Source organism: Cebus imitator, unplaced genomic scaffold, assembly GCF_001604975.1.
Source record: "Cebus imitator isolate Cc_AM_T3 unplaced genomic scaffold, Cebus_imitator-1.0 Scaffold128, whole genome shotgun sequence".
Taxonomy (NCBI): Eukaryota; Metazoa; Chordata; class Mammalia; order Primates; family Cebidae; genus Cebus; species Cebus imitator.
The window spans coordinates 2,044,042-2,057,840 of record NW_016107443.1 but is presented as its reverse complement, the minus strand read 5'-3'; the positions used below and the strand labels follow the sequence as shown (position 1 = coordinate 2,057,840).

The following is a 13,799-nucleotide window of genomic DNA, read 5'->3' as shown; positions in this document are numbered from 1 at the left end:
CCGCCACCATGCCTGGCTAATTTTTATATTTTTAGTAGAGATGAGGTTTTGCCATGTTGACCAGGCTGGTTTTGAACGCCTGAGCTCGGGTGATCTGCCTGCCTTGGCCTCCCAAAGTTCTGGGATTACAGGCATGAGCCACTACACGTGGCCCGTTACTCTTCTCATTAGTTGATACCTCATCCCAGGTGTTAGGTTTAAGGGTATTGACAGAATTAGAGACATGTGTTCATCCACTTTGACAGATGGAGAAACCAAGGTAGATCAAGGTCCTATAACATTGGGTAAGTGGGAAGCTGAGACCAGCCGATGTCTGAGGGCCTGTTCCTGCCAGTGGACAGGATGTCCTGCAGCTCACATGATGTCCTTTGAGACATGTGGTCCAAGTATCCTGAAGGGAGTTTTTCTTTTGGCCCAAATGTTCAGTGTTTAATAGCGTAATTGGGGGAAGTGGTTGTTATTTAAGACAGTCCCGCCCTGTGACCTGCCTCTCTGGCTTTCTCACACTGAGGACAGAGGCCCATCTTCCTCCATTCCTAGTCCTTGTTACCCTAAAGGGCCCTTCACTCTGGACCTGTCTACCTCTGATTCCAGGAAAGATATAAAACGTGGCTTTGACCCAAGCAGAATGGCTGAGACAGACCTCCTGTAAACAAGTTTCGTGGGACCTCCGTTATCTGCGCCAGCAGGCTGTGACCCTCGAGTTTAGAGAGCATTGTTTCACCCTCCTAACTTCACGCAGCTGAACAGAGCTAAACCCACAATTGGCCCCCAGTGAATTTCAGGGGGCACAAGGGGTTCGTGTTCACCCTCCGCCTCTGGTCATGTTCATGTTCTGAATTGCTTCCAGTTCATTCCCTGGCTGTAGCTATAGAGGGGAGGAAATACACTACATTTAGCCCAGATCCAGTGGTCTTGGTTTAAACGCTTGTGTTAGGTTAGAAACCTCACCTCACTTCATTTCCCTGAATTCTTTTTTTTTTTTTTATTTTTTTGAGGCAGCGTCTTGCTCTGTCGCTAGGTGCCTGGCTGGAGTGCAGTGGCATGATCTCGGCTCACTGCAACCTCCACCTCCTGGGTTCAAGCAATTCTCCTGCCTCAGCCTCCTGAGTAGCTGGGACTACTAGGGCGTGCCACCACGCCCAGCTAATTTTTGTATTTTTTAATAGAGACGGGGTTTCACCATGTTGGCCAGGATGCTCTCGATCTCTTGACCTCGTGATCCACCCGCCTCGGCCTCCCAAAGTGCTAGGATTACAGGCGTGGGCCACCCATGCCCGACCTCATTTCCCTGAACTCTTATCATTGAATCTTTCTCATCCTGATAAGCTTTTTGCTGTGACTCTCTAGGAAGCCTTTCTGCTCTTTTGCGATCCAAATGGGGGCCGATGAAGGAACCAACGATCAAGTTTTACACCAAACAGATCCTGGAGGGCCTTAAGTATCTCCATGAAAACCAGATCGTGCACAGAGACATAAAGGTATTTGCTTTTCTAAGCTGATGAAGTTGCCTTTGCTTGTATCAGATCATGAGAGCTGTGGGTGGTGTCTGCTGAGTGACTGGTTGATGGAGGGGTATGATTGAGCATGACCATCCCCAAAATGCAAAGTTCGGTTTTCCTAGAGACTTGTGACAGCTTCTCAAGGTCCATATCTGTTTCATATGAGTTTGTTTCAACCTGTCTTTTAAGCACTTGATGTTCTTTTCCAAAGGGTGATAATGTTCTGGTGAACACCTACAGTGGAGTGGTGAAAATCTCTGATTTTGGGACCTCGAAACGTCTTGCGGGTGTAAACCCCTGCACAGAGACTTTTACTGGTGAGTGGACCAGAGCTTGGCACGGGGTGCCCATCCCAGAGTTAGGCTTTCTGTACAAGCTGCGACTGTTCAGCAGTTACTTACTGAGCACCTTCTTGGAGCACAGTGAGCAATTGATACTTGAAGTGGACAGTGTATCATCCCCAACTTCAAATTGTTTTAACTTTATCATACTGATGCAGCTAGCTAGCTACTTGTGGCAAGATTGCCCTACTTCTTCTTCTTTGTCATCCAAAAATTGGGTAGATGTAGTGCTCTGCAAAGGTTTTTTTTTTTTTTTTCTTTTCTTTGAAACAGAGTCTCGTTCTGTCGTCCAGGCTGGAGTGTGGTGGCGTGATCTCGACTCACTGCAGCCTCCACCTCCCGGTTCAAGTGATTCACATGCCTCAGCCTCCCGAGTAGCTGGGATTATAGGCGTCTACGACCATGCCTGGCTAATTTTTGTAATTTTGATCGAGATGGGGTTTCACCATGTTGGCCAGGGGCTGATCTAGAACTTCTGACCTCAAGTGATTCGCCCACCTTGGCCTCCCAAAGTGCTGAAATTACATGTGTGAGAGCCACTGTGCCTGGCCTCTGTTTAGGTTTTCTGAAGCTTCCTCAACCAATCAGCAAGATGGCAGCACATCTCTTTAAAGTTAATAGCCCATAATTTGAAATCATGGGTAATGCTGAATAACAATATTCCTCAGACAACTGATTAAGACATTTTATTGGTCTGTCATAAAAATAGCCTGTTACCACAATGAATTCTGGTACCTCGTGTTTTGATATGATTGTGTTTCCCAGAGAGGCTATTCTTCCAGGGGAATGTGGTATTCTAAGTGATTTTGAGGAATTGGATTTTCTTGTCCATGTGTTGATGATGGAGTAAGTTGAGCATTGATAGGGGCTGGGTTCAAAGGGTGGTGTAAAATTATCAACTAGTTTCACAGTTGCATGACCAGTAAGTAGAGTGATGGTCAGAAGCTGCCTTTGGCTTTTGGAAATGCCTGCTGAAACCTGACTAATAACAAGAACTTTGATCCTTGGAAAGAAGTTCTGATTTTTGATTAAGTAAAGGTTTATAGTCCCCCAAGGAGTAACAGAAAGATCACAAAGATCTTGCTTGATAGAATTATGAAACAGCTGGGGCCTGGGACAGTGGCTTGCGCCGGTAATCTCAGCACTTAATGTAAGAGGTCAAGATGGGAGGACCACTTGAAGCCAGGAGTGCAAGACCTGCCTGGTCAACATAGTGAGACCCCATTGCTTAAAAAACAATTCTGAAACGGCTTTCATAGGCTGTGCACTTTGTGAGACTGAGGCAGGAGGATCTTGCTTGAGCTCAGGAGTTCAAGACCAGCCTGGGCAACATAAGGAGAACCCCATCTCTACAAAAAATAAATAATAATAATTCTGTATTAATATGATATATCATCTATAATATATATTATAGATAGTTATATATTATAGATAACATATAACTTGTAACTTTGTCATAGCAATGTACTTAGCCAGCTACTTGTGGCAACAAGATTGCCCTTTCTTCTTTGTCATCCAAAAGATGGGTAGATGTATATTATATACCACATATTACATATGATGTATATATGTTATACATACATATTATGTAATATGCATATTATATAATAATAATTATTGTTACTAGCTGTGTGTGTGCCTGTGTTCCCAGCTACTAAGGAGGCTGAGGTGCTTGAGCCTGGGAGGTCAAGGCTGCAGTGAGCTGTGATTGTGCCACTGCACTCCAGCCTTGGTGACAGAGCGAGACTCTGTTTCAAAAAAACAAAGAAAAGAAAAGAAAAAAGAAACAGCTCTTACAATAATATAGCTCAGAAATGAACTATAAAAGATGGGTGACTGTTCTCTATCTCTGCAGTCACCAAAGCTTTAGAGTAGACAGCTTGGGTCTTACTTTTGGTGAATAATGTCTCAGCTTTGAAAGACTTTTTGTCAACGAGAGAGTTGTTGTGTGTCAGCCACTGGACACCCACAGTGGAGACAGATTCACCATCGAAAAAGAATTGTAATACATCACAAAATGACTTCTCACTTGTAACACAAGGGGAAGTAAGCACATGTGCCTGAAAATGGGAAAATATTATACCAGGGACACTATCAGAATCTCCCAAAGAAAGAGTGCATTGAATTTTCATTCATTGTTTCTGGTGTAAATTTACATCTATCAATATGTGTATGTGAATATGTATGTATGACTAGCACTTTATTTTCTTTTAGCATTTTACTACCCTAATTGAAAATGACTTGTATCCTCCTCTTTGGAAGCCAATTAGCTTAGCAATACATAGCAAGAGGGGCTCTGATATGACAAGGAGTTATTTCAAGGCATAAAACCCCCAACAATTTATCTCATAATTAGCATCCCTGAGGAGGAAAAAAACTCACAAAGAAAACACATGCATAATTCATCCTTGCATATCGCATTTCCCAAGTAATGGGCTTGGGGAGGCGCAGATTTTACATTGCAGGAGAATGCAGGGGTGTTCGGGGGAGAATGAAGAAGGGGTCTCATTTTGGTTAGGAAATTCCCCCGCATATAATTGCTCTTTGCAAAATAGAGCAGTTCTGTAGCTGGCTGATGCAGAAGTCTGGGTGGTGGTTGCTCAGCCTGGCAGGAGAACCAGAGGGTTTCAGGCAACTTCCTGGCCTGGAGCCCTCCCCTCCTGTGTTCCTCTGAAGGGTTTGCCCCACACATGGGAACCTGCGAGAACAGGAGGAAGGGCCGTTGTAGCCAGGGTTGGCCCTGCCTTGTCTTTTTTTTTTTTTTTTTTAATAGCCTTATCAACGTATAGCTGACATATCATCAAAGCACCCATTAGAAGTGGCCAATTCATTGGTTTTCAGTAAATTCACTGAGTTGCTTGGCCATCACCATGATCCAGGGTCTGAACCTAGCAGATCCCTGTGCCCCTTGGAATTCAATCCCCATTCCCACCCCAGCCCCAGCTCATCACTTTTCTACTTTGCTGTGTTTGTGTGGCTTTGCCTGTTGTGGATATTCATATGCATGGATGTGGGGTTTTGCACTTGGGGTTTTGCATCTACCTTCTTGTACTTTGAGTCATGTTTTTGCAGTTCCTCCATGCAATGGTATGTATGGGTACTTCGTTGTTCTTCAGGGCCGAATAGCGTTCCATTGTGTGGAGAACCACGTTTTGTTCATCCATTTACCAGTTAATAGTCATTTGGGATTGTTTCCACTTTTTGGCCACTGTGTATAATGCTGCTGTGGATATCCACATACAAAGCTTATGTGAACATGTGTTTTCTGCCCTCTTGGGTAGATACCTAGGAGGGGAACTCGGGATAGGAACTCTGTTCTCGTCCGGCTGCAAACATTGTTGGTTCAAATCCTGGCTCAACCACTTGCTAGCTGTGTGACCTTGGGCACGTTACTTAACCTCCACGTGCCTCAGTTGCTTCATAAGTAAAATAGAAATGCTACCCATAGGGCTTTTATGAGGGTAAAGTGAGTTATTGATGAAGTGCTTTGACTGGTACCTGGCACATAGCAGGTGCAATTGAAATGTTTGCTAATTAAATACTCACTTGTACTCAGAAGTCATGGGTTATTAGAGCTGAAAGGAGCCTTTAAGAGAACCGAGTTTATGTGCGTAACAAACGTGTTGAACCCATTGGACTCAAAGGGTGTAATCACAAAAGCAAGTGGATTTTTCTCTCCCACTTTTCCTCCTGCCCGGGGCGGGAGTTCTTTCCTTGGACTTCTCCAGCCACCCTTACATAACAGAGAAAATCATAATGACACTTGAAGGGGCACACACAGTCCGAATTCAGGAATTAAAAAGGATTCATCACTTGAACCCAGGAGGTGGAAGTTGCATGAGCCAAGATCGTGCCACTGCGTTCCAGCCTGGGCTACAGAGCAAGACCCTGTCTCAAAAACAAACAAGCAAAGGATTCAGGATAACATACTGATCAATGCGCTGTTCCTCATTCAAAAGGCAGACTCCTCTCCCCTCTCCCCGCAGCCAGTGACCTGTGGTCAGGAGCAGGGTGTTGGCTTTTTCTCCCTAATCACCAGCTGCAGGAAGGAGAGGGCAGGGGCAGGGAAAGTTGTCACCTGACTAGCACGGTTGGAAGCTGGCTTTGCGCGCTGTAGGCCTGGCTGATGTTTATCTTCCCTTGCTGGCTCCCTCTGGATGTAACTTCTGTGTCCTGGGCTGGGGTCTGCCCTTTGGCTGACTGCCCCTTCCCCCAGTCATTTACCCCTTACATTATATCCTCCATCTCGGGATTCGGGCTGTGGAAGACTGCGTTTGAGCAGGAATTCCTTTCCTTTTTTTTCTTTATTTTTTATTGGGCAGCCCCTGGAACCAGACTATGTTCTGAGAGAGACTCCCAGGATTCCTTTTTAAAAGACCGTAGGCTGGGTGCAGTGGCTCATGCCTATAATCCCAACACTCTGGGAGGCCGAGGTGGGAGGATGGCTTGAGCTCAGGAGTTTGAGACCAGCCTGGCCAACATACTGAGCCCCTGTCTCTACCAAAAATATAAAAATCAGCTGGGTGTGGTGGTGTGCACTTGTAGTTCCAGCTACTCGGGAGGCTGAGGTGAGAGGATCACTGAAGCCCAGGAGAATGAGGCTGCAGTGAGCCATGATTGTGCCACTGCACTCCAGCCTCGGTGACAGAGTGAGACCCTGTCAGTTAATCAGTCAATCAAATAAATAATAAAGATAAAAGATAAACCCCAAGCCAGTATTTCTACAGTAGGTCCCACATCTGGTGTCTGGGGTTCATGCAGCTTCAACGCACTGTTGAGAGGGTGTAGCAGTGTCCCCAGACCTCACAGTCCCCTGTCTGCTGCTGGGAGCTACCGTTGCTCCCTTGGGAGCCAGTCCACTGTGCAGTTTACCTGCAGGAATATATTCACATGGAGCTTAGAGTTGGCTCAGTGAAGCCCCCTTCAAAGGCTTTGGGTTAGGAACAAGTGGCACCCCCTTCCCACCAGGCTCATCCTGTGGGCAGGTCGGCTAGGGTAGTCCCTGGGACCGTGGGAAAATCGTACCTTACTTCTCTTTTCTGTACTTGATTAATATGAAATTTTGAAATTTGGGCTCTAATGGTATCTCCAGGGGCCTGTGGAAGATGTGATAATCCAGAGTTGGTATTGAGTGGCTCGAGTCGCCCTGGGCCCACACCCTTGTGGGGACAGTCCTGCCCCAACTCCTGTAACTTGGGAGAGGGTAGGCAGCGCAGCACAGCTCTCTCTATAGAAGCTGCCTCAGCACCAGCCCCAAAACTACTCTCTCAACTTTCTTAGTCCCTTGATCAGAATAGAAGGCCGCTGGGCCTCAGTGATAAACTGTTGTCTTCTGCTGTGTATCTTCTTTGCTGGTAATCTGAAAATCCTATCGACAGTTATCCAGGAGCCCCCAGTGGATTGTATGCCCTAGCGGGGCTGAGTCAGTGCCTATGGGTCTTCTTGTCCCCTTGTTCTAAACTGCACCACTGCACCGGTGTAGGTACCTAAGAGCCATAGCTGGCAGTGACCAAGCTGTGTGTGGTAGGCCATACCTTGGAGGAGATATAATTTAGAGAGCATATGGCACCCCAGGAGAGCCAGATTTTTTTTTTAAACCAAGTCTCGCTCTGTTGCCCACACTGGAGTGCAGTAGCACGATCGCGACTCACCGCAACCTCCGCCTCCCAGGTGCAAATGATCCTCCTGCCTCAGCCTCCTGAGTAGCTGGGACCACAGGCACACGCCACCATGCCTGGCTAATTTATATGTATGTATGTGTGTGTGTGTGTGTGTGTGTGTGTGTGTGTGTGTATATATATATGTATGTATTTTTTTTTTTGAGACAAAGTCTCGCTCTTATTGCCCAGATTGGAGTGCAGTGGCGTGATCTCGGCTCACTTACAACCTCCACCTCCCTGGTTCAAATGATTCTCCTGCCTCAGCCTCCCAAGTAGCTGGGATTACAGGCATGTGCCACCTGGCTAATCTTTTGTATTTTTAGTAGAGACGGGGTTTCTCCATGTTGGTCAGGCTGGTTTCAAACTCCCAACCTCAGGTGATCTGCCCGCCTCGGCCTCCCAAAGTTCTGGGATTACAGGCGTGAGCCACCGTGCCCGACCTAATTTTTGTATTTTTAGTTGAGATGGGATTTCACCACGTTGGCCAGGCTGGTCTCGAACTCCTGACTTTAAGCAGTCAGCCTGCTTCAACTCCCAAAGTTCTGGAATTGCAGGCGTGAGCCACCATGCCTGGCCTATGAGAGCCAGATTTAAGGCAACCCAATTTTCCAGGATTTGTGCATGATTCAGACGCCCCACAATGCCATCTTCACTTGCTTTTCTTGACAGAATCCAGCCTTTGGGATAGCTAAGGTACACACCAAATAGGCATCCCACCAGGGGATGTTCCCTTGAGTATTGGAAATAGTTGTGTGTATCCATCTCTCTCTCTCGGCTGTGCTGAGAGTGGATGGTTACCCTGTGAATACAGTAGTGAACAAAATAGAGCACCCAGTTTTCCATTATTGCCCTGTACCTTCCAGTTATATGGAAAGAAGCTCCAGTATGGCTTTGGAAATCCTTACAACTGCAGCTGCTATTCGGGCAGCTTTGTTTGCAGCAGGGCTTCTTGATGTAGCGTATAGATCAGTGCTGTTATGGCGTGTGGTTGTGAACTTGGAGGTAGAAGACATGGGTTCTAGCTTAAGCGAATCCTTTAGCCTCTCTCAACCTCAGTTACCTCCTGTGTAAAGTAGGAATAGTGGTAGATGGTGCTTCCTCTGCCTCACCTCCCAGAGTCATTTGAGGCAGATGGACAAAGCTATGTGGAGACACCTGGTGTAAGCCATCAAATGCTCACCAGAAGTCAGAATTTGTGGCAAGCAGCCTCCAAAATGACCCCCAATGATCCCTACCCCTGTTAGTCACACCGTTGCTTGGTTCCCTCCCTTCGAATGTGGACTGTACTTAGCAACTTGCTTCTAATGATTAGGAAGAAGTAGGACTGATGGTGTGTGACCTGGAGGCTAGGTCATAAAAGGCAGTGTGCCATTCCTCTTTCTACCAAGGGATTAGTCCCTTGGCAGAGGGGTAGTTTGCGAATATTATCTCCCATTCTGTTGGATCACTCTCTCTGAGGGATGCCATGCCTCAAGCCAGTCCTATGGAGGATCCCATGTGGTGAAAAACTGAAGCCTCCCACTAGCTCCATCCTTAGTGAGTGAGCTTGGAAAATGATCCTCCAGCCCCAGTCCAGCCTTCAGATGACTGTAGCCCCAGCTAACATCTGGGCTGTAACTTCCTGGGAGACCCTGAGCCAGGTTCAGCCAGCTAGCCAGTTGTTCCTGGGTTTCAACCCATAGAAACTGTGTAAGACCTGTTTGTTGTTTGAGTCGATAGATTTGGGGGATCATTCCTTAAACAGCAATAAATAATATGAATATTATTATTGAGTCCTTTCCTTTAGAAAGACATTCACCATGGCTCCATATAAAGAAATCTGCAAATTTATTTTTAACTTTTGTGGGTACATATGAAGTGTATGTTTATGGAATATAGACTATTTTGATACGGGCGTGCAGTATGTAATAATCGCATCAGGGTAAATTAGGCATTCATTACCTCAGGCATTTATCCTTTGTGTTACAAACAATCCAGTTATGCTCTTTTCAGTTTTTTAACATACCTTTTTTTTTTTGAGACAAAGTCTCCCATCCACCCAAGCTGGAGTATGGTGGCAAGATCTCGGTTCACTGCAGCCTCACTTCCTGGGCTAAGGTGATCCTCCCACCTCAGCCTCCCAAGTATCTGGGACTACAGGTGCACACCACCAGACCTGGTTAATTTTTTGTACTTTTTTAGTAGAGAAGGGGTCTCCCTCTGTTGCCCAGGCTGGTCTCAAACTCCTGGGCTCAAGTGATCCCCCTGCCTTGGCCTCCCAAAGTGCTGGGATTACAGGCATGAGCCACCAGGCCCAGCCAAAACGTATTGACTATAGTCACCCTGTTGTGCTATCAAATACTAGATCTTATTCATTCTTTTTCTTTTTTTTTTTTTGTACCCACTAACCATCCCCACCTTACCCCAGCCCCCACTGCCCTTCCCAGCCTCTGGTCACCATCCGCCTACTCTCTGTGTCCCTGAGTTCAATTGTTTTGATTTTTAGCTCCCACAAAAAAGTGAGAACATGCAATGTTTGTCTTTCTGTGCCTGGCTTATTTCACTTAACGTAATCATCTCCAGTTCCATCCATGTTGTTGCAGATGACAGAATCTCATCCTTTTTGATGACTAAATAGTACTCCATTGTGTATATGTAGCACATTTTCTTTATCCATTCATCTGTTGATGGACACTTAGATTGCCTCCAAATCTCAGCTGTTGTAAACAGTGCCACAGCAAACATGGGAGTATAGATATCTCTTGGATATCCTGATTTCCTTTCTTTTGGGCATATATCTAGGAGTGGGATTGCCAGATCCTATGACAACTCTGTTTTGAGTTTTTGGAGGAACCTCCAAACTGTTCTCCATCGTGATTACACTCATTTACATTCTCGCCAACAGTGTGCAAGTGTTCCCTTTCCTCCACATCCTCGCCGACTTTGCTCTTGCCTGTCTGTTGGGTGTCAGCTGTTTTCACTGCGTGAGATGCTATCTCCTTGTGGTTTTGATTTGCATTTCTCTGATGATTGGTGATGTTGAGTACCCTTTCGTATGCCTGTTGCCATTTGTATGTCTTCTTTTGAGAAACGTCTATGCATTTATCAAAATGTCTATGCATTTGCCCATTTTTGATCAAATTATTAGACTTTTTTCTTGTAGAGCTGTTTAAGCTCCTTACATATTCTGGTTATTAGTCCCTGGGCAGAGGGGCAGTTTGCAAATATTTTCTCCCATTCTGTGTGTTGTCTCTTCACTTTGCTGTTTCCTTTGCTGTGCAAAATCTCCAAATTTAAAATTAAGCAGACTAAGTAGGCTTCAATTAAGAAATAATTGTACCAGGACGGACATCTATTTGACTGGGGCCAACTAGCCATTGACATTTGGTTTAGCATTTTTTTCTACTGCTGGATACATCTCTAAATGTATTCTCTTGCTCTTTGAAGAAATAAATTGAGTGATTATATTAGAGTTTGGGCAGAAAAACAAAAATAACCCCACTTATTTCCACAGAGAGAATTAAACAGAAATAACTGTTTTCTGGGTATCAAAAACCAAAAAGGCAGAAAGGGAGGCCCTGAGGTGTCAGGAATCTCATACCCCTGGGGCTTGGGGGCAGATGGGAGGGTGGGATTAGAACTTGTTGAGAGGAAGTGTCACCAGGCTGGAGCAAGTACCTCTGAGGGGCAGGATGAGGCTGGTTCTGGAAGTATGAGGTGACACAGAGCTGGAGACTGGGGCCAACGGAGGGTCCAGCTCAAAGCTTAGGGCCACAGCAAGTACCTAGCAGGTCTCGGCTCCCTCCCCCATCCTTCCAGGGGTTCCCTTTAGCGCCACCTGGTTGCAGAGCCCTAATGGGGAGCTGCAGGCGAAGCAGAGCCCCAGACTCAGTACCACAGAGCAGAGCTGAGAGAGGATCGCTTCATAAGCAGCACGGTGTCAGATCCTTCCTCACTTATGGATTCGTTAGAAGGCACATTCCCTGCCAGGACCTCTCCCTCTGTTACTCACAGCAGCAAGAGCCCACAGGGGATATTGTGTCACCGGACGTTCCCTTCCTGGGGCTCTGGGATTTCCTAACAGGGCGTCAAGTGTAATGCGCCGCCATGTTGCCCAACTCTGCAACTCACTGAACACTTCCCCGCCAGGGCATCAGCTCTGGGGACCAAAGTCATCATTTGTGCCGCACCGATCTGTTGTGCTCGCTGATACAACCCGATTCATATTGAAACTTATATTTAAGTCACTTGGAATTGCATAAAATTAAAACTTGAAAATGGATTTCTTCAGTCTCACTAGCCACATTTCAAGGCCCCAACAGTCAAATATATGAGCGTAGTGACTGCCACATTGAACCACACAGAACAGAATGTTGCCATCATCGCCGCACATTCTGTCCATCACAGCTGCCCCTAGAGTCTTTCAAATGGTCACGGGAAGAATGCTATTAAGACATTGCATCTTCCAGAGAGGGGCGTAGTAGGTAGCTTCTCCAAACTTTCTTTTTAGCCAGTGTGCCCTTTGCTTTATTATGATTTTGTTTTTGTTTTTGAGATGGAGGCTTGCTCTGTCACCCAGGCTGGAGTACAGTGGCATGATCTCAGCTTACTATAACCTGTGCTTCCCAGGTTCAAGCGATTCTCCTGTCTCAGCCTCCCGAGTAGCTGGGATTACAAGCACCCACCACCAAGCCTGGCTAATTTTGTATTGGTTTCACCATGTTGGCCAGGCTGGTCTTGAACTTCTGACCTCAAGTGATCCACCCACCTTGGCCTCCCGAAGTGCTGGAATTACAGGCGTGAGCCACCACGCCTGGCCCTGCTTTCATTGATTAAAACTCGGGAAACCTTTGGTTGTGTGATCCTGAAATAGGCCTTTGAGTTTCTCTGGGTGTCAGTGTTCTGTTCATGCGTGGCCAAGGTCATCTCTGACTTTGCTGTCTTCTTCTAAACTGCTTTGCCAGCCCTCAGTATCTGCTGTCACTTCCACACGTGTCCCCTTTGCGCAGGCTGTTTCAAGGAAAACAAAGGATTTTCTCTGCAGAGCCCTTGACTGCCCTCCCTGCATGCTGTCTGCCCTCAATGACCCTTCAACTTCCTGCCTCCACAGCTGATTGCCCCCTTCCCGTGGCACACCTCTGGTAGCTCATGACCCACAGGAGCACGTCCAAAGCCAGAGCCCTGGGCCCACGCAGCTTGCCACTGGGCCTGTGCCTTGCCGTTGCCTCCTTAACTCTTCCCACACCCTGCCCTGTGTCAGACACCGCTCGTCCCGGACACACTGTCTATCTCACACCGTGGTCCTCTTTGTCCAGCTCTCCAGCCTTCACAGCAGGACCCTGCTTCCCTGACAGCCCCAGGTCCCAACCCAGCAAAGTCACGCTTTACCCAGGCTGCTCCCCACCAAGGCCTGAGCCTGGCGGGGGTGCTGGAACCTAGGTGGGACTCTTCCAGTGGACAACTCTGGGCTGCAGATTCCCCAGCGGCCTGGCTGAAGCCCTCTCTGGGCTGCTCTGCCATCTGAGATTCTCCCTGTCTGAATCTGCCTTCCTCTCCACTCCCAGGTGTTGGCCTGCTGTGTGGTCTGCAACTGGCCCTACCTGCCCAGCTCCCTCCCGCGTTGTCCCTCAGCGACCTTCTCTCCAATAAATCTCTTGTATGTCTCACCTCGTCTTGGCATTTATTCCTCAGAGACCCAAATGGACAGAGCCCTAGATTTCCCTGACCTGAACCAGGCAGAGTCAAACCCTGTTTATTAATGTTCTCATAGCCTTCTGTTATTTCTCTGTCCTAGCGCCTACCACAGTTAGCCATTACTGCCACCGCCGCCAGCACTCCGTGTCCTCCACTAGGCAGCTCCTTACCATCAGGCCGTGTTTCTCGCATTCTGGCGTTCCTGTATTTGGCATGTACTAACACGTGCTTACAGAATTGCGCCATTTGTGCTTTGAGGGACCAGGCAGTCTTCTCTCATGTGATTAGTAGTAAAGGAAGGCGCGTTGTATGTCTCTGGTCAAAGAAAGGTAGAACCGGGCCGGGCATGGTGGCTCACGCTTGTAATCCCAGCACTTTGGAAGGCTGAGGCAGGCACATCACCTGAGGTCAGGAGTTCGAGACCAGCCTGGCCAACATGGTGAAACCCCGTCTCTACTAAAAATACAAAAATTAGCCAGGTATGGTGGTGTGTGCCTGTAATCCCAACTACCTGGGTGGCTGTGGCAGGAGAATCACGTGAACCCAGGAGGCAGAGGTTGCAGTGAGCCAAGATCACCCCACGGTACTCCAGCCTGGGCAACAGAGTGAGGCTCTCAAAAAAA

At 47.1% G+C, this 13,799-nt stretch overlaps 1 protein-coding gene across 1 annotated transcript in view; it reads left to right on the top strand.

Moving 5' to 3' along the window:
* Nucleotides 1-13,799, top strand: part of MAP3K15 (mitogen-activated protein kinase kinase kinase 15) — a 147,409-nt gene that overhangs the window by 113,264 nt on the left and 20,346 nt on the right. Inside the window, exons 17-20 of the mRNA XM_037742818.1 lie at nucleotides 1,351-1,481; nucleotides 1,714-1,953; nucleotides 2,553-2,689; nucleotides 8,367-8,505. Coding sequence (XP_037598746.1) covers nucleotides 1,351-1,481; nucleotides 1,714-1,953; nucleotides 2,553-2,689; nucleotides 8,367-8,505 — 647 coding nt within the window. The remainder of the gene's footprint in view (nucleotides 1-1,350; nucleotides 1,482-1,713; nucleotides 1,954-2,552; nucleotides 2,690-8,366; nucleotides 8,506-13,799) is intronic.